Source organism: Zonotrichia albicollis, chromosome 10 (genome assembly GCF_047830755.1).
Source record: "Zonotrichia albicollis isolate bZonAlb1 chromosome 10, bZonAlb1.hap1, whole genome shotgun sequence".
Lineage (NCBI taxonomy): Eukaryota > Metazoa > Chordata > Aves > Passeriformes > Passerellidae > Zonotrichia > Zonotrichia albicollis.
Window position 1 is genome coordinate 21,589,318 of NC_133828.1, and position 24,292 is coordinate 21,613,609.

The 24,292-nt window shown below is 39.8% G+C and overlaps 1 protein-coding gene across 4 annotated transcripts in view; it reads right to left on the reverse strand.

Moving 5' to 3' along the window:
• The window catches only part of PARD3B (par-3 family cell polarity regulator beta), a 394,022-nt gene that overhangs the window by 70,434 nt on the left and 299,296 nt on the right, over positions 1 to 24,292 (reverse strand). For all 4 annotated transcript variants that reach the window (XM_074548315.1, XM_074548314.1, XM_074548313.1 and 1 more), the window contains one exon: positions 11,064 to 11,360. In XM_074548315.1, the coding sequence (XP_074404416.1) occupies positions 11,064 to 11,360 (297 nt within the window). The remainder of the gene's footprint in view (positions 1 to 11,063; positions 11,361 to 24,292) is intronic.

Sequence of the window (24,292 nt, forward strand, 5' to 3'; positions counted from 1 at the left end):
TTATTCACTTTTGGAGCCAGAACATGTCACTTGGAGCACAAGACTTTTCAAGCTCTGCAGTAAGGAGGTCAAAGCATCACTACCGATGCAGACAGTGGTATTTACAGAGAAAAGGAGGAAAAGATCAATCCCTTCCCCCAGTCTCCTTTACTCTCCCTTTCGGAAGCAGCTGCTGCTTAAACATTGCCATTGTATACAGAGCCACAGAATAATTGTCTCCTGGTTTGTTTTTTGGTTTCCTTTTTTTTTTTTTTAATCAGGAACGACAGATTATGTTAAAGGAAGAAAACAACATGTTATTCAGGTGCAGGACTACAGACTGCTTGTCATTTGTGTACTACAAATCAATAACAACTAAGAACAGGTTTATTGCTCTGATGCTGTTCCCCAACCCTCCTCCACAGCCTCACACCCTTTGGCCACATTATGGAAGTTTCTGCTGGCATGTAAAGCGGGGACTGCAGCCAGAAGAGGCCTCCTCCGACATGACCCGAGAGCAGAGCAGAAGCAGCCCAGGTCCCCTGATCTGCAGCACACTTCCAGCACGTAAGTGCTCAGTTAAAGCAATCCTTTCAGACAGTTATTGAGCACTGTGGTGACTCAGGCAGAGAAAACAGCTGCCCCCTCCCTGCCTCTCCACAAGACTCATCATGTTTTATTGTGCTTCCATTCCTCTGAAGATGCCTTGCTGCTTACTTTTCAATTGCCAGGCCGTGTACAACACTTGCATTAGAAACGTGTTCCACGCTTAAACTTACATGCCAGTCTCAAAATAATTGTTTTATATGCATTTATGTAAATACCATAATTATAATTTACAGTTTAGTCCCATTACAAGGTAATAACCATATGCAGGACTAAGCAGGCATCTAAGCCTAAGGGCAGAAGTGTTTATAACAGATAAACTCCATGGCTGAAGGACATGTTCTGGCTAATATTGGTTTGAGAAGAAATGCCCCTAAGATACTATTATGCTGAAAAAATTTATTTAAGATTAAAATTAAGTGATTGGAGGCATTAAACCATAAATATGGGTCAAAGACTGAATGATAAGATGTTGTTTGAAATTTTAAAACATTAGTTGTCACTTTCTTGTTCCTCCTTACTGCTACCAAGTCACTGGAGGGAGGGGGCTAGCAACCTCCCAGAGTGCATGTTCAGCAGAGGACTGTGACACTGCAAAACTGTCACACTGACCTGCTGGTACACAGGCAGGAAACTGGAGAGAAACTAGGAGAAAAATAAATTAAGAGAACATTTATTGTTCTACAAGCATGTTATATTTATTGCAATTTTAGCACTTCCTAGAGGTATCTCACACTTACTCCTCTTGCATCTTTTTTATTGTGGGCTGTTTCTTTGTTTTTCTCCACTTCACTTTAGTGGAAAGGAAAAATGACGGCAGCTACCTGTTTTGCAGGCAACTGAAGAGTATAAAATCTTTCATGCAATAACCCTTCACTGCTTGCAAAAATGGCCTCCAGACATCAAGGACAAGTTAGTGATAAAAAGAGATAACCAGTGTGGCTATCTGAAACAACATGGTTTTCTCATGTCTCTCTGTCCTAATGAAAGACCTCTCAGGTGCAGACCACGGTGTAGTTGAAGACAAGTTGTTTCTTTCATTTTCTATGAGAGTCTAACATGACTCTCCACAAAGCAGTCACAATTCTCTTAGACCATCCCAAGATCAATACTGATACCTTGATCAATGTCAACAAATGCCCTGCTGCTGCATGACCTGCCAGAGAAGCAGCTCCTTAGCCACAGTACACGTGGGCTCCAGATGGTGCCAGGTCCCCTTGTGGGAATGCAAGGGCAGTCACAGGGGTTCAGAGTATATACCAACTTAACTACATCAGAAGACTCAAGCTGATGAAACAATAAACTATTTCTTGGCTTACTATGACCCCTTGGATTACTGTCTGTGCCAGTGGATTTGTGATCATGGATTGAAAAACAGCACGTTTTAGAGTTTGTCATCGACTGTACACTCTGCACAGCTGTCAGACAATAATCACAATTATTGTCTTTTTATTCAGCATCCTGTTGCCTATTAAGTCATTTCCATCACATCTCATCATTCTTCCCAATACTTCTGCTAGCACAATATTGAGTGATTTTCAGCTTTTCTAACAACATCAGTTTTTACAGTTTTCTGCTAATCAAAAGATCTGGTTCATGCTTTTGCCTATACTTTCTGTAAACAATGCTGCCAACTAAGCACTTGGGTAACTATTTGCCCCTGGCATCTCGACACAAACAGGGAACAAGATCATGGACAATTTTTAGGAGCAGTCATTTTATCCTGCAATTAGATGCTTCAGACTTCCAGGAGAAGATTCCCACTGATTCATTCTGAAGTCAGATCTTTGTCCCTTTTAGACTTTTTATATCTTATTATGTTGCAATTAGCAGCAAAATCTTAAAGATCTGCTGGTGTAAATTCCAGGTGAACTGTGACTGCAGAAAAATCAGTATACAGTAGGAATTTTCTACATCTTATGGATACATAGAGACGACAAAGCTTTCCACTGTGAGGCTTTCACTACACAGTTAAGCTGTATGAGTACCACAGGGTGCTGAGCACTTTGCCTGGACATGCCATGTTGGAAAACCCTACCAGAGTTCCTGCATTGTTCCTGGTGGCAGCAGAACCTGGCAATGCTGGTGGGTCTGAGGAGCACCCCATGGCTCCCTGTGCTGCAGCCTTCTCACTGGGTGTAAGCAGCTTTCCTGGGGACCTAGGAAAACCAATTTATTTTGAGCATGTATGAGAAATTGGGAGATGCTGCTTGAAGACTCTCAGAGCTCTGTTATGCTTCTCACTGCTTAATTAGGAGGAAGGCTAGGAAGTGCTTTAACTGTAGCTCAGGGGAACCTGTCAGCACAGGTCTCACTGACCTTACATAACCTCAAGCAGAAGTGAAGACACTGAAAAAAATTCTCAGGGCTCCAGTGAGTCCATTCTCCCTGTCACATATAAGAGTTACTTCTCCACCCTTACTGAACAGGTATCACTACTCTCTTAACTGGACCTACTCAGCATTTTGAAGCAGTCCAGCGATAACCCTTTTTTCTTCCTCCTCCAAATAAATGTAATCTTTTCATCATACTTTCAGACTTGGGGGAAATTATTCTTTGTGTTCCACTAAACTTTGACTACTTTTCAGAATAGTTTGATCACTAATTTATCTCAATGAAATGGAAAGTGAAGAATGAGCCTGCCGAGAGCTCACGCCCACCACCTGGAGTGTGAACATACAGGTGCTAATACACACGAACAGGCTCCTCATGGTCAAACTCTTACACCTCCAAAATAGACACATTCATTCACAGACCTAAAAGTCTAGCATAACAAAACCCACACCCTCACCTTCAGTTTTACTAAACCAAGATTATCTCTACAATGAAAGAAAGAAACCCCCTTTTTCCCATTTAACTAGCAGCTAGGGAAAAATGTAGGACAGGATTTTTCTGAAAGTCATGATTTTGGATAGAGTGTGAGGTCCCAGAGGTCAGCAACCTAGATTCATCTTACAGTGGGCTACACAGCAAAGCTTGCACAAGGCCAAGTCACCAGGGTTTTTCTCTGAACTACTTGCATATCCAGAAGCTAGGAGATCGTATGGCAAAATGAGTATGTCAAGAAGCTAGGGAGAAAACGGGAGATGGTTAATAAAAAAGATTGGGAACTGGGCTGAGAGAAAGGGAAAACAAAAGAAAAACAAACAGTTTCTTGGCAAAGGACTTGCTGGAAGGACAAGCTTCACAACTGTGAGAAGCATAATGACCTTCTGCTTGTTTCTCTTCAGTCAGGGAAATGGGACTAGGCTCACATTCATCATTTAACCAGAACTGCGGTACAGAATAAACCTGACTGAAACATACTTCTTTTTTTTTTCCTCCTTAGCTAGAGCAACTCTGCAAGGCTAATGATGGGGCCAAAGAGACTCATTCTGACAGAAGACAACCTGGAGGAATGAAAAGCTGGGTATTTTGAAAACCCTGAAGTGTATGAAATACAACAGACTACTGGAGAGTAGAAAAAAAAAAAAAGGGAAAACAGAATCACATCAGACTTAATCATGTCCCCTACACTTTAATTAAAGTAAGACTTAACGATTTTATTTAAGATTACCAAATTCTCAGAGGAAATGCATTTCTCTCTATGTACTGCTACCAGACAACTGTTAACTTGGAAGAAGAAAACACAGTACACAATGCTACATCCATACTGTGTATCCACTAAGGTAGACCTCTCTGTTGAAAGAAAATGTCTAGATACATTGCTTGTCTACTAAACGGAAATACCAAATGCTATTAGGGTTTGCACTTTCAGTATGGAAGTGACTGGCCTATAAACAAGATTTTAACAGCTTCTCTATTAAACAACTCAGTTTAATTAATTGTCAGTCATTAACCATTCATTTAAAATGCCACTTAAAAAATCTTAATTTTGCACATTATCAGCTGGTTCACAAACAGCTATCTATAAGCAGAAGTGTAACGATCTTCCTCTCTCTTTCTTGGAGCCTTATAGTCAACCTTACAGTCAATTCTGGCTTCTTAATTAACCACACACACATATTAGCATTTAAAATCAAATGGTGTTTTGTTAAAAAAATTGCACAGAGAAAAGTTAATATACACATCATTCTGCTCATGGTTAAAGAGGCAAGCATGAGGTTTTGGTCAAATCACATCCTGCATAAAACAGAATTTAGCATCTTCTGATCACACTAGGAAATACACTATGGCAGGAACACATCCAAGGCCATATGATTTCATTCCAGCTGCATGGACGATCTCACTTTGTCTTTATTTGTACATTTAAGAGGCTGACAACACCATCTGCATTTCACTACATCCTCTGCTATGGTCTCATCTTCCCAGTAACAGACCTGGCTTTCTCTTCAGGGACCTATCTTTTGCATTTGCATCCAAACAGCTGAAAGAATGGGACATTACCAGTAAATATGCAGAATTAATGTAAAATAATTCCATAGAATAATATATCACATAAGAAAAGACAGGGCTGGAGGGAAAAGCCCCAACCTAAACCTGAATGTTTAACACAGCTGCCAAAACTCAGGCTCCCCAGCATCTGCAGCAGGACACTCACAAGGGAGTTGTGGGAGTGCAGTATATAAAATTTTACACATCTGTCAATAAGTGAGGTGATCCAAATGCAAGCCCTAGCAGGCAGGATGCACGCAGGCAGATTTGTGACTATTCCTAACAGAATTTATTTCTGCTGAAGAATGCATGGCCTCAAACAAGCATGCACACATTACATGGCAGCAGCAGCAGCTTGACAACTTCCTTCTCCTTAGACACGCTCCAAAGTGCTCAGGGTCACCTGAGTTCCATGAAATCTGGGTTTTCGTGAGAAGTGGGCTTGGGCGCCAAAGTTGGAAGATTTGGATGAGGAGTTCCTGGGAAAAAGCAGAGCGAACTCTAAACATTAAGTAATTTTGCTTGAATGTTATCCAGAGATTTTAAATTTTTTCCCCATATAGGTGGGAAATAAACCCAAGGCTTGTTTAAACATGTCTCCTCAGGCAGTCCAGTTACCCAACATTTCCCCTGATTGGCACAGTGAGTATGCAGCACGCATGAACCCTTTCTGAGGAAGAAAACAGCCAGTAGTATTAGGAGCAAAATACACAATACAAGTCTAACTCCAGTGGCACAGCCTACACTGGAACTGGTGGCCAAAGGGCTTTCTGTACGACCCTGATTCCACGAGCAGGACAGCTCTACTGAGAGCCGGCAGAAACCATGGAATTTCTGCTGTACTGCCAATGCCACTCTAAATTTAACTGCTCTCAGAAATTTATCAGCCAGGACAGACAGTAAGTTGCCCAAAACTACGGTTTCAGTTTTAACATTATGGGAAGCAGTGATCAGATGGCAGCCAAAGGTTCAGAAGGCCCTGTGGTATGTTTCAGAAAGAATAAATTCCAGAGGAATCAGAGGAGAGTCTTGGGATGTTGAGTTGTACAAGACAAAGAAAAAGCACAGATGACTTTAGGACATCAAGCAGAAGAGGCTCTAAGGTAAGAGAAACTATATACCTTGCTTGTAACTTGTCAAACTTGGTAAATCAAAACATTCCAATGCATGACCATATTTCTCTTTCCACAGCAATGCAAGGTACAGTTGCAAAGGGCACATAGATATTACTCAGCCTCATTCAATTTCCACCTTGCCTCCATGATATCCATCTGAAAGAACAATCTTCTCTGAGTAAAGGACCATCCATTCCTAGAGCAGTGGATTGCTTTTATGCTAGTCACTGAGGAAAGGTTTGTAAATGGATGCACGATGAGCAATGCCCACGGTGCTCTGAACTGAGAACAAGAAAACTTCAACTTCTGGCCCATGAGACACACATGGCCAAGCGCCACAACTGGGCAACCCCAGCTCACCCTTTTCCAACAAATACTTTTCTGTGCAGCTCAGGATTCCTATGGCTTTGGATTGAGCAGGGTGGAAATGGCCCATACCTGCCCAAAAGACAAGCATATAGTCTTTAAGTAAAAAATGCTCTTTTTGCTAAATTTTAAAACTCTGGACCCTTTTATACCCTCCTCTCTGGCTTACACATTGCTTACATTTGGCACTTGGTTCCTCAGGACATGCACAGTAATATCTTCCTTTGATCCTTTAGAGGGAGAGGCAGACTGCTCAGCATCTCTCTCCTCTCTCTGTCTGTTGACTCAGGCCAGCTCTGAGAGTGAGATGTGAGGGACACAGAGGTATGGGCTTAATTTTCCCATTTTCAACTTTGCATATTGCTATACTGAAAATTCTGAAAGATTGCAAGTTGCTGTAAGGGAACATTCACCCTGAAACAAGGAAGATTTATTTTTCAATTAATTAATTATCATTATAGAAATTAGGATCTTCCACAGTTGGCCCCCAAACAGCATCTCCAAAAATAAAAAAAAAGCTGGATCAGACTTTGGGGCTTTGGACTTTACTCCTATGTAATAAAAGAGTTCTGTTTTTTTATTGGTATTTTTTTTAAAACTGCAACAAGATACAGCTCTGAATCTATTCTTGCTAAACAAAGGAAAACTGTATTCGTTTTTGTCAGACCAGCACTTTGAAATTCCCCAAGATAAGTCACATAAATAAGTGAAGAATTATACTTGGCAATGAGTTTGGCATCAGACTTTAATGTTTCATAGTTCTGGGCTGAGAAAATAAGTTGAGCAAAGTCTCTAGAACCTTTCCAGAGATGTACTTGGGGTGTTTGGATATACTTGACAGCACCATCTTCACGGGAAGAAAAAAGACGAAATTGTTTATTCGAAATGCGAGAAAGGGTTTCACCGTGTGACATGCCTGACATTTAAGTGATAATAGTGTTGTGCATCTGCTCTTTTGGCTTTGGTCTGACACCTAGGCTCTGCCACAGTGCAGCTTAGCACTGTCATGGCACAGCCTTGATGACTAAACTCAGAGATGTGACTTACCACCCATTTCAGGAACATATGGGCCACAGATCACTCAGCCTCTGCTGCAGGCTCGGAAATGCAAAGCGGCTCAGGCAAAGACCCTGTGAGTTCCCCAGCTGCACAAGGTGGCTGTGCAGGCTGCACCATCCTTAGGGATGCCATTTGCATTACAGAAATTGTGGCTAATTAGAAATAAACAGAAAAATGCTTGATTTACAAAGAAATGTGTGATTTTGCCAGCTAATTTTTTTTCCACTCTAACTTAACATTCACAGAATACACTGATCATGCTAATGCTTTCACTATATTCATTAATAAGGAAAATTTACATTTATATAGCACCTCTCTTAGTTAAGAATTCCAAAGCTTTCAGCAAAATATACACAAAAAATTACTTCTATTTCACTGAATATAGTCATCGTTGGAATGAAAGTCAACAATTGTGAAGCAGTGTAGAAGAACATTACACAACAGTTGTAAATAAGACACAAAGTAAAGCCCCCAAAAACCCAAAGCAAAAAGCCCCTGAGATGCCAGATGCAAGTGGAGGTAAATGGGACATTAGTGCACAAAGAGCGATGTGAAGCAGATCTCTGTGTGCCCTGAGGAGCAGTGTTGGAGGCAGCAAACATACTTCATCCTGATTACAGCAACAGAGTCCACACATGTGCAGCCTGTTGCTTTCCTGCACGCTGAGGGACATTCTCAGCTTAAACTGTGAATCTACAGCAAAGAATGAACCAGGAATACCCGACAGATTCCTGGATGAGAAAAGGGAAAGCATGTGCAAAATGTGAACAGCTCTTTTCTGTCCACTGAGTTTCATACTTTACAAATGGCCTCCCATTTTTAAAAGGCATTAATTATGCTAAGACATTATTCTGCAAAAATAACATAAAATAAAAATTAACTTCTTGTTTCAAACAATGCATTTTCATTCTCAATCATAATGATACATAACTGGAGCTCTCAGACTGAAATGAAGTAATCTATTCTCTCAGCGTTCAAATCCTCCTTCTATTCCTAGCCCCATTTACTTTAGTCACTGATCAAGTCTCCATGCACTATATTACAACTTGAGAGTCACATGTGGGAGAAAAAAAGCATCTATCTGAAGTAAAATTAATAACAAAACTCTGAGAGAAAGCATGCATGTGCTAGCAAGACCAAAGCATGAGTGTTTATGTGACCAATGTGTTGATAAATGTTCAGCCCCACAAACACAAAATAACCGTGGCTTGGCTTACAACCATCCATTATAACCCTTTCCCATCATTCTGAGGCACACAAGGTAGTTTTCATACTTGACCCTTGGAAGCAGATTGTTTTCTTAATTAACGTGTTATCCAGGGATTTTTCTTTCCACATCTCTTTCTCCTTTCAATACTCTCCCTCTAGCACAGAAAGATTTCCTTGCCTGAAGTTGACACTTTATTCAACAACTGTTGGCTGAGACCTCACGACCCACTGCATAAATTCACATAGAATTATTCATGTTTGGCACATTTCTGCTGGTGAATAACAACACCATTTTGTCTCTCAGACAAAGAAAAGAAAGATTTAAAAAAAGAACAAAGACAGCCTAATAAGAATCTCACATTTCCTATTTTTTTCTTAATCTGGTTACAAAGCCTGAGAAATTCAACAAAGCAAAGTTATGGACTGTTGGTCTTTCAGTACAGATGGAACAGCATCTCAAGTGTGACTTCTGATCATGGGCTCAGCTATAAGGTAACTTTTCCTGCCTGCTTGATGTTTTGGGTTTCGTTTTTCCAACTGAGTATCATGTTGCTGTGCAATTACAGCTAAATCCAGACTAAAATCCAGGATCCCAATACCAAATCCAAACTTGGTTGGGAATTCAATCTTGTCCCCATAGCAAGTCAAGAGTTCATTCAGTGTAGTCAAAACCACAATACAAACAATCCACTAGAAGAAGGCATTTCTTTTTTCTGCAAGGAAAGACAATCTATAGGTCTCACTTCAAAACTGATGATGTATTTAAAACGTAAAGTTATAAAATCCTGTTAAAACTGAAATTACAAAGCAACTTTTATAACAATGTCTTAGTCTAGCCGAGTTACACATGTATATGTTCATATTTGGAGGATACACACACCTGAATTTAGACATCTTCCACTGGGAATTCTCACATCTTGGTTTATTGAGTCAGCACAAACTCAGTTTCTGGTCCCTTTACTACACGCAGCTTCTGTTTGACTTCAGTTACAACTGCCTCAAGACTTTTCTAGTAAAGTGAAACCCCCTAGCTGGTAAAAAGCTGGGATCACTACCTCTTTTTTATATAGTAGGGGAGGAGTTAATGAGATGGAAGAAAAAAACCAGCCCTGTCATTATGTTTGGAAAAAATTTTACCATACAAAAAGAATTTTACCATGTATTTTGGTGAGAAAGAGAGAGATACATGGCCCGTTCCTTGCTCTGAACTTAGATTTACGTCAGAAGTAAAGTTAATAATAAATAAATAAAGTTTTATTATATTTAAAGTTTTATTTTATTTAATAATAAATAAAGTTTTATTATATTTATAAGTATTTGTAACAATGACTAAGTAGATGTTTTTAAAGTACTATGATGCCACAAACTGGAAACACTCCTATATCTGTGATGACATATTTCTCCAAAATTAACGAGTGTGGTATTAAATGGCACGGATTGAGGCTATGGGGAGACACTACAGATTGTAACATGAACTCACAGCATGTACAGTTCCTGAAGTCCCCCATGTCTGTCCTCTGTTCTCTTCCTTTCACACAGACTTGCCCGCACACCTGTACTTTGGTTTGAAAAAGCCAAGACTGATATACTAATGTCACAAATGAAGTCTCATGTTCTTTTAGCCCCAAATTCCAGAAGCAACCAGTTTTAAAATCATTGTAATGGTGGGGACTTATCAACTCAAAGGAATTTTGGTTTCCCCTTTAACCCAGGAAAAAACTTGACCAGCTTTCTTTAATGCTGGAAGCTTGACAGTAAGGATTAAAAATTGTTCTTCCCTTCCCATTTAGTTATTGGAAAGGCTGTGAAAGGCAATCAGTCTTGTGGAGCCACACTTCATAGTCTGCATAAAAATGCCATGATTCTCAGTCCTCTCCCCAAACTAATTGAAAGTGTGTAATATCACGCAGCTGGGAAAATCTAAACCATAAACATATACAATATATCATGCTATCACACAAAACCTGTTACTAATAGACACTTGATGATCTACAGGATTGAAAAAGATCTGAAAACTGATTATTTTTGCTGCAGGGTAAGAACTTTTCGCGATTGAAAGAGGAAAAAACACTCTTTCAGCAGTGCAGGAATTGGACTGCAGTCAGTTCATTCATTCTGTTTGTGAAATATGGACTTTTCTTTAATGATTTCTGTTTGACTGCTGTCTTGCTCAGATGCTCTGGGGTTACTGCTGCAGCAAATCTTGCTTTTGGTAAGAGGAAATTCATGGCTTTCTAGCCAGTAAATTAAGGGGTTTGGGCCATCAGAACAGTCCCGTATCTGACCCCCCTGCCGAGGCCCAGGCTCCCTCCCTACCCAGATGACATTTTTTGTAATGCCAGGTGGCAATATTACCTGTCACCAGAAGTCTGTGGGTAGTGCTGCTTGTTTATTTTTGCATACAGTCCTTCCAAGTGCTCCCTCTCCATTGGTGCTGAGGAAGAATCCCGCAGATAAACAAAGGTTTCTCCTACGGCTGGTGATGAGGGTCTGTAGATGCCTCCTGGGGAATAAGCCTCTCGGAAGTGGTTCACTCTGGCATAGTTTGGATCCACCTCATCATCATCAATGTCAGGTCCTCCAGGACCAGCAGAAAAATCACTCAGGCCCCTCAGTTGCTTTTGCCTTAACTCCTGATGCTTTGCACCAATCCTAAAAATGAAAAACAAAGAACAGATGTAAAATGGGATCTGCTTCAACAGTAACCATCATGGAAATCTGAAACACCAACCCTGAACCCAACCATTTAGAGCTTTCAGTACACTGTGAAACTGGTGCCAGATAAAACAGAGTGGTTCATGCAGGAATTTTGTTCTTTATCTCTGGCAAATCACCTTTGTAACCAAGCTTGGTCACCATTATGATGAAAAAAAAAATTAATGCTGAATATAGTGAGGCTTTTCACAAGTGTGGATGCATGAACAAATACAGGTTTAATTCTACACCTACGTTCCACAGTGCAGGTGCACAGACCTAACCAAATCCTGGAACTTTTTATCTAAATTAGCCAGTAAAATTGTTACTGAACCCTGGTTACTTGACCCACCACGGTTCTCCTAAATAGATTAACTTGTGAAAAGTAGATTATATGTGAACATAAATGGAGAGATGGCACATTTGTCTCAAATCAAAGTACCACAATTAATCTGCTGAAGATTTAATTTTTAAAAGAATGCATTTTGGGTAAATAAATGTGAAAATCACGCCTTATATAGTGGATAGGGACAAAATAAAACAGCAAAGAAATTAACAGAAATTTGACAGAAATGAATTGGTTTTTAATTCACATATAAGTGAATTAAAAACTGTTACTGGCAGTATTCCACTGTGAAAAAGCCTTAAGTGATATTACAAAATGCTGCTGCTAATCAGAGCCATTGTGTAATCTCTTTAGAATAGTAAAACATATTCAGGTAAATTTCAAGTTAAGATGATATTCAATGATTCAACATTCCTGCTGGAGAAAAAAAAACATACAGCAAGACTGTGAGCTCTTCTGTTAACTGCTCAGCTATTCTTCAACAGAGTGTAATTAAGTGTAGTGAGATGGATCTGGCAGAATGCTGACCACAGTATGTAATAAACAGGATTTACAGAAAATAGAGAAGCATGGAAGAAGAAACAAGGAACAGAAGAAAGATACAGAGATGGAATGCCTGACAGAAGTCAACATTTGCTTTTGACTGTAACTGTAAGTGCAACAGCAGTGTAGAAAGAACAGAATAATTTGTACCACAGGAGTAAAAGTGAAAAGGGTCTGGCAGACTTGGTTAACCAAGTAAGGCTTAATGGCCTCAGAACCCTGCATATTGAAAATTGAAGGTGTTCAGGAGAAAGTCTTTAAAAGGCATGGAGAAAAATGTTCCCTAGAAAAATGATGAGCACACTGGGAGCTTCCATCTGACAGACAGGAACTACTAAGTGCAGAATGGGATTCATACTACTTATTTTGTTTCACTAGATTTGTATCATAAAACAAATGCTAATACTTTGGAAATAATGTGTAGATAAAAAAGTTCACAAATAATTCTAAGGAGAACAACATGCCTTTCTAGACAAGTAGTTGAGTACATCAATGTGTACCACTCATACTTTCCTGTTTCACATCTCCATTAACTGTGCTGGGTGATGCTGGTTTTCAACACTTAAAATGTAATCATACTTTACAGCAGGAGGAGTTTTCACAGATGATACAATTGTCAAGGGGATGGGTGCCTCCTATTCATTCTGCCTTCCCTCAGTGAAGCAGATGAGCTTTCTCCTCTCTGATACTCAAATCCAGTGTGCCCCACCTTGGGTAGCATGTGCTTTGGTTGAGCTTCGGGTGCCTCAGCATAAAAAGGACATCAAAATGTTGGAGTATGTCCAGAGGAGGGAAACCAAGATGATGAAAGGCCTCGAGGGCGAGACTTAGCAGTGCAGCTGAGGTCACTCATTTTGTTTAACCCGGGAAACTGTGGAGTGTTTCATCCTCAATTAGAGACCAAAACCCCCTAAACACAGAATTCAGTGCAGGAATATAAGGAATGAGATACAAGTCCTATGGCACACATGGGTACACATACACACAGTACACAGGCAGAAAAATGGGAGCACACTACATTTCAAGGAATGGTTGTATCACATGTCAGTTCAGAAGGCACAGCACAGAGCCGAGATGAGTCACAGCAATTTCTCAGAAAATGATGAGCCTTCATGTTCTCTGGACCAGTACATCACTGGTCCCCCAGGTATTTGAGACTGCTTTGAAAGCAAGAGTAGTGCAGCCAGCAGCATCACGCTAATCTTGCTTTCATGTCTGATAGAAAGAGTAATTTGTCCTGCTATCAATACTGGTATATTCTGCACAACAAAAGCTGGAATTAGGTCACCACAATTTTCTTTTGTTCCCATGAATAAGCCTAGCTTCTTCAGCTTCTCCTTCTGAGCACAATCTTCAATTGCTGCCAATATTATAAGTCAAATTTTCTCAAAAACAATTATTTCCATTCTATATTATATGGACCAGTCAATACCTGGCTATGTGAAATTCTTTATGATCAATGTTTCATCCTTTCAATACATCTATTACAACTGCATTATATTCCTTGTTTTCTTTTTACTCTTGTGCACAAATCTATAAAATTTGCTCAGTGATCTCTTTTTCATTTCAATCCAAATATTCAAAAATAGGGAAACAAACTATCAGATTGCTGTTTTTTCTTTCTTTGTAGTTACCTGTCCTTTTATGCCTTCTCACATGTTTCTCACATGTGAAATTTCTCACATTTTTGTGAAGTTTTAAATTTCCACACTGTATTTCGGCATCGTGTTTTCACAGTTTTAAAGCAATCTTATCCATAGCACATACCAGCAGGTCCTCAGGAATTCTTTAGTGAGGGGGGAAAAAAAATTGCTGTTCCTTCCATAACTTCTTTAATGCTCTGCCAACTCTACTAAGCAGGTCATTTCTCTGTATCCCCCTCTAGTCATTCACCACTTCTCCATCTGCCTTTAAAATTCTCCCTATCTGAAACAGTAAAATCTTTATTCCCCATCCCAACCCCTGCCCCCCAAACCAACCTACCAACCTAAAAATCCAAGACTTTTAAATTAACACAACTGTAACTGCAAACAACTCATTGAACAGTTACTACAAGACAGCCCCCAACTTGCAGCACTGGATGGGTCTGGTTAAACAACTGGCGTAAATTTGTGCAGAAAGATAAAATGCCCCTCAGCACTACAATGCTGGCAGTAAAACAAGAGCTGAGGAGAGGTACAGATCACCATCTCAACAATTCAGTGAGGCACTAAAGTTTCTACAAACTTCCTCATGAGGGAAAGGGAAAAGAAAAACTCATACAGAATAAAGGGAAATTAACATATTTCCTTTTGTATCTCATGACCACCTGAACACTGTGCTCTGCAGTTAAACCCCTGCAGAACGGCACCAACTCCCCTTAGCTGTGTTTCTGTAAAAACAGAGCCTCGGCACAGAAGCAGCCAGGACAGGCAACAGCAGTGCCATATCAGGAAATGCCCTTTCTTTTTTTTCTTGTAACCCATCTTTTTTTCAATAGCATTCAAACATGTATCCTACTCTAGTCATTCCCCACAACAAATAGGTTGGACTCCATGATCTCAAAGGTCTTTTCCAACCTAGTTGATTCTAGGTGAAATAATTTCAGAAAATATACAGTTTGACAAAAACATATATAACCTTAATAGAAGGTTAAGACAACTTTCTGAAAACATGTTGTATTTGTAGAATTGAAATGAAGACAGAATCCCTATATATACTGTACTTCTGGAAGTGGGACACTGTATTTTGAAAACTTCTGTATATCTCATGTGCTGTTCAGTAGCACACCCCCAAAGCTATAAATCAAGGAATGCTCTCATTTATCCTTCAGATACTCTTCCCATCTGACATAACTGCTCAAATCATACATGGTCAGTTCTCATCTAGTAACACATGAAAAGATGCACACACCTAGAGTGCAGCAGCCAGGAAAGGGTTAACAGCGCAAACAGCTCCTTCCAGCTGCAGCTCAGACACAGGATTGAGTTACTGTGGCTTAACAAGTTATTGTGTTTCTGCTGAGCTACTGTCAATGACCACATATGTATTCACCGCCTGTGACAAACACAATGTAAAGCGCTTTAGCCTGACATCGGTGACAGAGACACTGACAGGCAAAAGCTGGATTAAAAGACTGCAGAATACACAGTGAAGCAGCTGCAGCAAACGATGTGAACTACCTCAAGAAAACTCCAGAAGAGCTGAGCAGAAGTGACTTTTGGAGAAGACCCAGAAATGCTTTTGGGAATGGAATGTGGGGGCTATGAAAAGCTGTAAGAGAGACGTCTCATCTCTTGGCCCAGCAGTTGTAAGCTGGGTGGGTGGGTTGTGAGTGGGCAACAAGAAAATGCTGAAGCTTCTAAGACTCTGTGAAAATTAAAATACAGGACTTAATGTTACCAATTCAGCAGCCCAAAGAGGGCCAGGGTCATTAAAAGCTGTGGAGCCAAAGATGGCCTTCACTGGGAAATAAACTGCAAGACACCAGCTGCAGCCCAGCCTGCACTTCTGGGAGCCCAGCAGCAGCCCCAGCTCAAAATGAGCTTTGCACACTGAGGCAGGGGCTAATGAGGGTCCCTGTGCATCAGCTCGAGACTCGGACACTCCTGTCCTCCTGACTCCTGTCTACCAGGCTGGACACAGCGTGCCAGCTGCCCAACAGGAGACACCAGAAGCAACTCAGTGGCACTGACAGCCACCAGGTCTGAGCAGAGTGAAAAACCTGCACGTGGCAAGCTTGCTTACTTGGAGACCTGCAAGGCCGCATTTCACGTCACAACAGCTGAATGTAGGGATAACCAAAACAAGCCCACAACAAAAAGCACAGTTTCGGAGGTGTTTGAACTCCTCCTCCATGGCACTCCCCATGAGCTCTGAGAAAACCCTGTTTCTTCTGACTTTCCAGTGAAAGAGTAAAAGTGATGTAACTTTTTTTTTTTTTTAATTTACCATGCACTGACCATGTATTTAGTACTGAGCAGAGCACAAAGAATGACATGTTTTGAGCACTAAGATGCATATCTAAGCAGTCAAACACAGGACCCAAAAAGTATTTGCTAACCAAAATAATGTATAAACAAAGGGACTTCATTTATACTTCAGAAGAAAACAGCAAAATTTCTGATAAGGTGGTGTAAAAGTACCAGTCTTTGTGGAAGCATGAGGAGCATGAATGAGCAAGATGCTGTTGAAGTCAATGAAAGATGTCCCTGGGGGAGAAGAAAGAATAAAAGCAGAGACAAAACATGTAACAGAAAATGGGCCACAGGTCTTTAGGATAATTTCTATTCCATTTGCAATAAGAGGAGCAGAATAAAAGTAGCGAATTGAGTGTGCATACCACCACTTTAAAGTATACCTAAACTTAAGAGGACCGAATCCTTGAAGTACTCTGAGATGACTGAGATGCTAAACATTCTACTCAGTTGTTCCTTGAGAACAGCAGAATAAAAACGACTTTATGGCTTTTTTCTCCACTCATGTGACTCTCTCTGAGATCTACATACTCTAATGATTACTCAATTTACATCTGATTTAGTATCTGCTTTTGTGTCTCATTTACCTAATTCATACATATATTGAGTAACGGGCTGTCTAGGGACACACAGCCTATTTCTGCAGGAGGTCACTTAGATTTCCACTGGGTTTAATGTTTTAATTCCTTTTTAACTGCTAGCAAAATATATTTTGGTAACTAAAATATTGTTTTTTCATTCATTTACATAATAGTGAAATGAATACATCTTTTCTTCAGACATTCATATGCCATAATCACTGATGGGAATGGGTATATTCAGTTGAGTATCAGAGGAGATAATTTCAGTACAGTGCTTTTAATTTTTTAAAATTTCATAATTGTTTTACAGACAGGCATGGCCTATAATGACATTAACAATTCTATTCAAACCTGCCTCTTTTATCAGGAGAACACTCGGTTTTATTTTTTCAAACAACATCACCTAACAAAACTCAAGAGGCAGGTGAGCCTCACAGTTTAAAAAAAAATTAAAAAAAACACCTCTTGCCAGCAAATCGAGGACATCTGATATGGCCTCACAAAGAATCAAATATTTAATTTAATATTATCTTTCAGGGTATTCTACTGGAGCCATATTTGTCAGAAACATCCTCCCTATAAGCTATGCAAATCTTTCTTCATTCCAGCTCATTCTATTGTGCTGGATTTGAACATCTCCCCCATAATTAGTATCTGTAATTGTAAATAAGAATAGAAACAGTCTCAGAAATAAAGAAAGACAAGCCACAAATTCAAGGGAGTTAGAGATGCAGGGTAACAAGATACAGCTCTTGTAGCATCATTAAATGCCCCAAAGACAAAAGCCCACCAATCCATAAAATGTTGCCTGTTCCAGAAAACTATCCCGTGCCTGTAAAATACTGAACTGACCAAAGAAGCTGCCTTTGGAGTGTTGTAAGAAAAGAAAGAGGGAACAGAAAAACCTAAGGAGGAGATAGAGCAATGCCGATCTTAAAATTTAAGATTATGAGAAACTGAAGATGAAGCATAGCCCTTTCCTACCACAAAATGAGGAACGGGAGCTTTAGCTAGACAAGACTGAGGTCTTAATGTTCTTCCATTTATTTCAGAGGTGACAAGGAGTGATTACCAGCTTACACAGGATCCTGCCCTCTAAAGAAAATCCTGGCTCTAATGAGGTCAGTGTTTTCTCCTGTCCTATGAACTTCAATGAGAACATGATTTTTACCCTTGCTGTTAAATCAGAGAAAGCTTTTCTGCCTGTTCACATAAGTTGTACAGTGGGTATGAAATGCAGCAGATTAAGAAAGCCAACCATCAGAAAAACCAAGTATTTTATAGTCTATAGTTTACTGCATTATATAATTTTCTTTACTCACAACTACCCTGGAGTTATCATCTTGAAGTGACAATATCAGTAAAATTTAGATTGTAAGGAACTCTCTGAAGGTTATCCTGCTCAATCTCCTTCTGAAAACAAGGCTGGCTGCACAGAACCAATAGGATGTTCCTTGTTTTGTGACAATGGGAATTAAGAAGGGGAAACATTCCAGGTTTGTCAGAATTACTTTGACATCTTTCACCTGAGATGTTGTGACACCTTTAAGAGCTCCTCCCTGCAAAATGGCCTTGAGTCTGCAGAGACTTTGCACCCCTTAGCTGCAGTTGCAAGGCCCAGCTCCCAGTGGTGATTTAAAGGAAGTCTTGGGCTGCTGTCGTTTGCACTTTGGTGTTAAGAAGATATATAAAGTGCTGTGCATATCATACCTGAGTCCCTTTTGTCAACATTTAACTCACTCTGGAACAAACAGTCAGGAAAAGAGAATTAAAATAACAATACTCTTGGAAAAGAAGACTTAATTCTGCATATGCTTTGGATACTGAGAACTTAATGTCAGGAAGGCACATAATACCAGCCAGTCAAAGCCACATAATCATCCCTCCAACCTCTCCAACTGACACATCAAACAAACAGTTTCAGAGAAGTTCATCAGATAAACAGAGAACAAGTATAAAGCAACCACAGTACACCTGCAGAAAAGCTATGGGGAGACAGAGACATCCACCTGTGAACTGAATTGCTGCCAGTGACAGTCTTGGCTCCAGCAATTGCTGTAGCAGGTATCAATCAAAACTACTGAGGATTGGTAACACTGTTTTAAGAAAAATACCACAGACATTGTCTTGACCATGGGAAGGCACAACAGTGATCAGACACCTCATGAAAACCCAACATTCACAACCACATCCTGTAACACAACTCAGGACAGACCCAGGAAAACTGGCACCTGCTGAGTCCCCAGGGCCACCTCTGTCAGTAAGGGGGTATTCCTGGGACATCTCCTAAGCAGGTACTTGCAGCTCCACTTCCTAGTGACACCTCATGAGTTCACACAACCATCTCTGCAACTGCATAAACATTATGCCTTCATGTGAATGAAATCCTAGCAGTGGAAGCAACAAGCCTAGCTTCATGTGATATGATACTCCATGCACATTTCCTTATACTACACATGACACTGAACCTAGAACCCATTGAAAAGAATTTCTCAGTAGAAGAACAGGAACAGCCTCTATCTGTTAGTCAGTCTGGGATTCACAGGTTGCTTCTAATTAACATTCCTTTATTTGAAAGCAAAACTCAGCTTTGCCTGAGCAGTCAAAGCTTTAAGACTTCCAGGTATCTTGGTTTAAGATCACTATGGAGATTTACACATGCAAACAGATTTCCTGCCAGTCTATCCTCACGAGTTGCATTCTCATTTTTATGCTGTAGTAGCTAAGGGAGTCTGAGAACAGGAATTCTGTGCTGTGGCACTACTTCAAAGTGCATGCCAACGATTTATGATAGACTGTCATAAATCACAAATGGAAGGGCAAGGAATGAAATGCTGCTTCCAAGTAATTCTTATTGATTCCAGAGTGGGCAAGAGCTGACCTACATTCAGTACAGCATCAAAGAAGTCCCTAGGCCAGGACAGTCCATCTCCTAGAAAACACTCATTTAGCCTGGTTGGCCAGTACCTGGGCCTGTTTCACTTCATTAGTTTGGTCTGTAAGTTTCTTGCGCATTTCAGGTTTACAGAACCAAAACAAACACCAAGTAATAAACTCTGATATATACAGAAGAGAACCATGCATTGGCCCATTTAAGCCATTGCCCCTGAGCTGCTCTGACCTCTTAGGTGGACAGGTGGCACACCTTGTGAAAACGTGTCTCCAGATGACACCAGTGCCTCAATGACGAGCAAAACAAGGATGCTTAATGGCTTGGATGAGAATTCCATGTTTAGATTCTGAGAGCACAGCTATGATACACAGCTATGATATGGAAGTGCTATTTCCATCAGTGTTAAAAAAGAAGGCCAATTCCTTTGTTCCACTCTGTTATCATCAGTTTTTAATGTTCTTAACCTGCACAATCTGGGACCAACTGTAGACCTAGGGCTGTCTTAAAAATGACCTCCAGCAGTTAAAAAGCCACATGAAGCAGCTCTGAAATTGCTGTCTGGCTCTAAATGTTACAACAAAACCTGTGGAAGTAGGCGAGACCCATCCACCTCGGCTACTCAGAACCAAACATCAATCTCCCAGTGTTCCATGGTAGGTTTTTATTACATGTTCTGGTATGCAGAGCAGCAGCAGATCTAAAATGAGAATCATTCAGAATCAATGGGTTGGGATTAATCTGTCCTCCTGTCCAGTGCAAGTGCTGCCACAGTAATAAACAGAAATCTGATAACTTCATACTGTCAGCACAAAATGAAACTATGACCTTGACCTGTGAAACAGCATCCAGTAATTTTTTCATAACTTCAACATACCATACTATACGGCTATGATCTAATAAGAATCTAAAAGTAATTAACTGGAATTTTTGAAAACTGAAGCCTTAATCAAATATGTATTCTTATCAGGGTTGCAAGCCAGCAATAAATTGGGACATTTAAAAAACTGGGATCCAATCCAATCTGTGATCTGATCAGGGTTCAATGGTTATAATAAATTGGGAGTATTAAAACTGGGATCACATCCAACACTTTATTTTGTCTAAACCACAGGACCTAGCTGTGCTGTAAAGTCAGGAATACTCAATGAACAGATATACCATGTTGGATTAACCCTTAATAAATAATGATGCACAAGCTCAGGTGTCCCAAAAACATGTGGTTTAGCACAGAGCTTAATGGTGAGAATAGCAATTATGAACATTTTATCAGAGATCAATATGGACTTTAAACAGCCATAATAATGCTTTTAGACTTGGCAGGTGGAATGCGCAGGAACAAAAGCTACATGGGGTCGCCAACAATGTGCATGTGGTATGAACGTGCTCTAAGATGCACTATGCATTTTAAAAAATCTTACTTTGACTTTTGCAACAGTCTGAATTTCAACTTTTGATTCAAAGCAATTTGGCTTTTCTACCATACTGCCATATATCCATCTATTTTCATTTTCGTTTCCAGTAACGTACAAACTGTTTGTAATTAAATATAATAAAACAAATGCTGACAGAAAGGGAATGAAGTTTCACTCCCAAGTACTCTCTCCTCTCTAAGTGGACTCTAAATGTTTTTATTTCTGTAAGAGGCATCCCTTCATGCAGGGATCTTGCAGCTGCAAAATTAAACCGTTGTTTGCCAAATACCAGAACCATATGTATTGATTTTTTAACTATGGGAACAGGCAACAAGCATCAGGGCTGATAAGACAAGAGAAATGCTCTTCAGTTGCTGGAAGGTTTCTGAAAAGTAAAGGAAAGTCAGTGTTTAACATAAAAACTGAAACCATTTAGTTTTACCCCTGTTTGAGATACAGTATAACTTAAGCATTCAGTTCATACACTGAGAAAGCAGGGGCCAGATATTCCTTCTGCTTCTCTAACACTCGACTCAAACCTCAATACTACTAAAAAATTTTCCTCAATTAACTCCAATGAGGACTACAAAACCAAGACTGTTTTAACAAAACTACTCCAACAAAAATATGCAGAGGATTATTTTACACAAGGAGTGCCTCCTCATTAACTAACTCTCATGCTACTTTAAAAAATCCTCCAATTTTCAACAAGGTGCTTCATTTTGCAAATTTTATTCTAATGTCAAGTAAGCGTTCAATTCTGTTGGAAGAGAAATTTAGGTCTCAGTAGGAAAATCACAGTAAAATAATACTAAAGAAACAGGAAAAAATATTTTTCTTTCAATTGATAGTCACTTTATTTGCATTTAAAAGGCAAACAAATTATGATGTGTAAAACTCATGCATCTAATATATTTATCCAGTTCATTTTACAATGACTTTCAAATGTTAGAAAATGAAAAGAACCCTAAATGAGTGGGAAAGAAATAGAGGAAGGGATGAAATCTTTTTTGAGGGAAGGAAAAGACAAGGCCTCTTCCAGTATTTAATAACGTAGCAAACATCCTATCGTTAAAATGATAAATTCTGAGTAATTTACACTGAACACACTAAAAATACAGATTTGAGTCAGCTTGATCAAAATAACCCTCAGATATAGCATTTGTTTCTTCCTTTTATGGGCAGATTCTCGACCTTTGGAGCACATGCTTTATTTCAGCCAAACTCTTTGAAGCATGAACAAAACAATGAGTTATTTAAAATAAGGCCTCAGTCCAATGAAGCATGTGACTTGTGTCAGGAAGGACAAACCGTCGCCTCAAAGAACTGTACCCCCAGTTAAGTCAATACTCCTTAACTATCATGAGGCTTCTGCCTTTTCCCCACTCAAAATTCCCTGACATTGCATCACCTTGGCATTATGAAAACTAAAGGAGGTAGGGGGAGAAGAAAATAATTTAAAGGAGGTGCTGAATTCATATTCAATTTGACACAGATAAGGCTATTACTAAAGAAGGAATGCCTAACATCCAAAGTTCCTGTTCGCTACTTGAAGCTTGCAGAGGTAGTAGATGTATAATAAAGTATTGGCTTTGAAAAGAAAGGAAGCCTGGGGCTGAGGTCTGGAATCAATTCTTAGCTTGACAGGGACTTTTCAGGAACCTGGACAAGCAGTTGCACTGCCTGCATGTCACATTCCCACCCAGAGGACACTTTTTTTTTCCTGTCAGATTTTCTCTCTTCCACCTCAACTGTAAGTGCTTGGAGTCAGGCCCAAGCTTCCCTAACAGCAATGAACACAATGAGACCTTCATCTTGCTGGGGATTGCTAGGGAATACAAGCAGTAAAAAAAAAAAAAAAAGATATCAGCGTTTCAGTGCAGGATGTGGGGCTGCTTCAGAGAACTGCAGCTACATGGCAGCACTGAGAGTTGTTCTGAAAATTGAGACTGGGACAATGTGCAATAGAAATTACTAGGCTAGCAAAACAGTAAATTTATTTTCACTTTCTGAGGTTCAAATCTGAAACTTGGCAGCCCATAAAAAGAGTTGCCAGGCAAATTTATGCTGAGGACCAAAGTGCAAGCAAATCCTGTCCTTTTGGGAATCATCTGCATTACAGAATGAGCACTGAATACTGTCTGCATACGCCCACTAGCTCTAACACATTCTGGATGTGCCAGACTTGTTGCACATGCACTGTTCAATTCCTTCTCTGTGCAAGCAGGAAATCCAACCTGTTCCAGGCATGATGGGCTTACACTCATGCAGCACACCTACACAAGAGCTGATGTCTGCCATCAGAACCAGTCACTGAGCTTGTACTGCACAGCACTGTGCACTGAACACATCTGACAGTTTTGCATGTCTGAAGATTGTCAAAAATTTCTGGAAGAAGGCTGTAGTCTGTACAGCAAGCCTATCCTTGGGATTTTGTGAAATATTGTTGTGCCTATCCCATACCAATCAAAAAACTGCAAAACTATGAGACACAGCCTAGACCTGTAAACTGAAAATGCACTTCCTACCAAAAAATATTTCTCAGCTGAGATCTTGGAACAGTATTCTGTTTTTTGGAGAGCTGCCAAGCATATATTGCATGCAAAACCAATATCCAAAACCAAGCGAGTTCCACAGCTGCTAAGATGCTGAAAAGCACTTGATCATTAATCCTGTCACACCCAGCCCAAAAAGCAACTACTCTAACCTCTTCCAGTAGTGTCCAAAATGGACAACATGGCCTCTGAAAAAAAAATAACAGTCAGATGACAAATCATAGTATCTTTTAGTATGGTAGGCAGTCAGCATTTAAGAAAAGTGTTTAAACAAAGAATCTGACTTGAGGATTGTAATAATTGAACTGAGGATCTGAACAAGAATTAGTTATATAGCTAATCTTGGAAAAGTAAAATTAGATGTGCATTTTGTTATTCTAGAAAGGCAAAATGTTAGAAAAGCAATTTTAGCTTGTTCAAGATAATATAAGATTTGATCACAGGTATCAGGGGACAAAACTTGCTGAATTTCTCTAGTATTTTCTACTATTACATCCCCCATAATTTTAACATATGCTCATCTCAACCAACAAGAACATATCTGAAAATATGAATGTGTTCTACTAATCTTCAGTTTTATAAATATGAGATCAAATATGCAGGA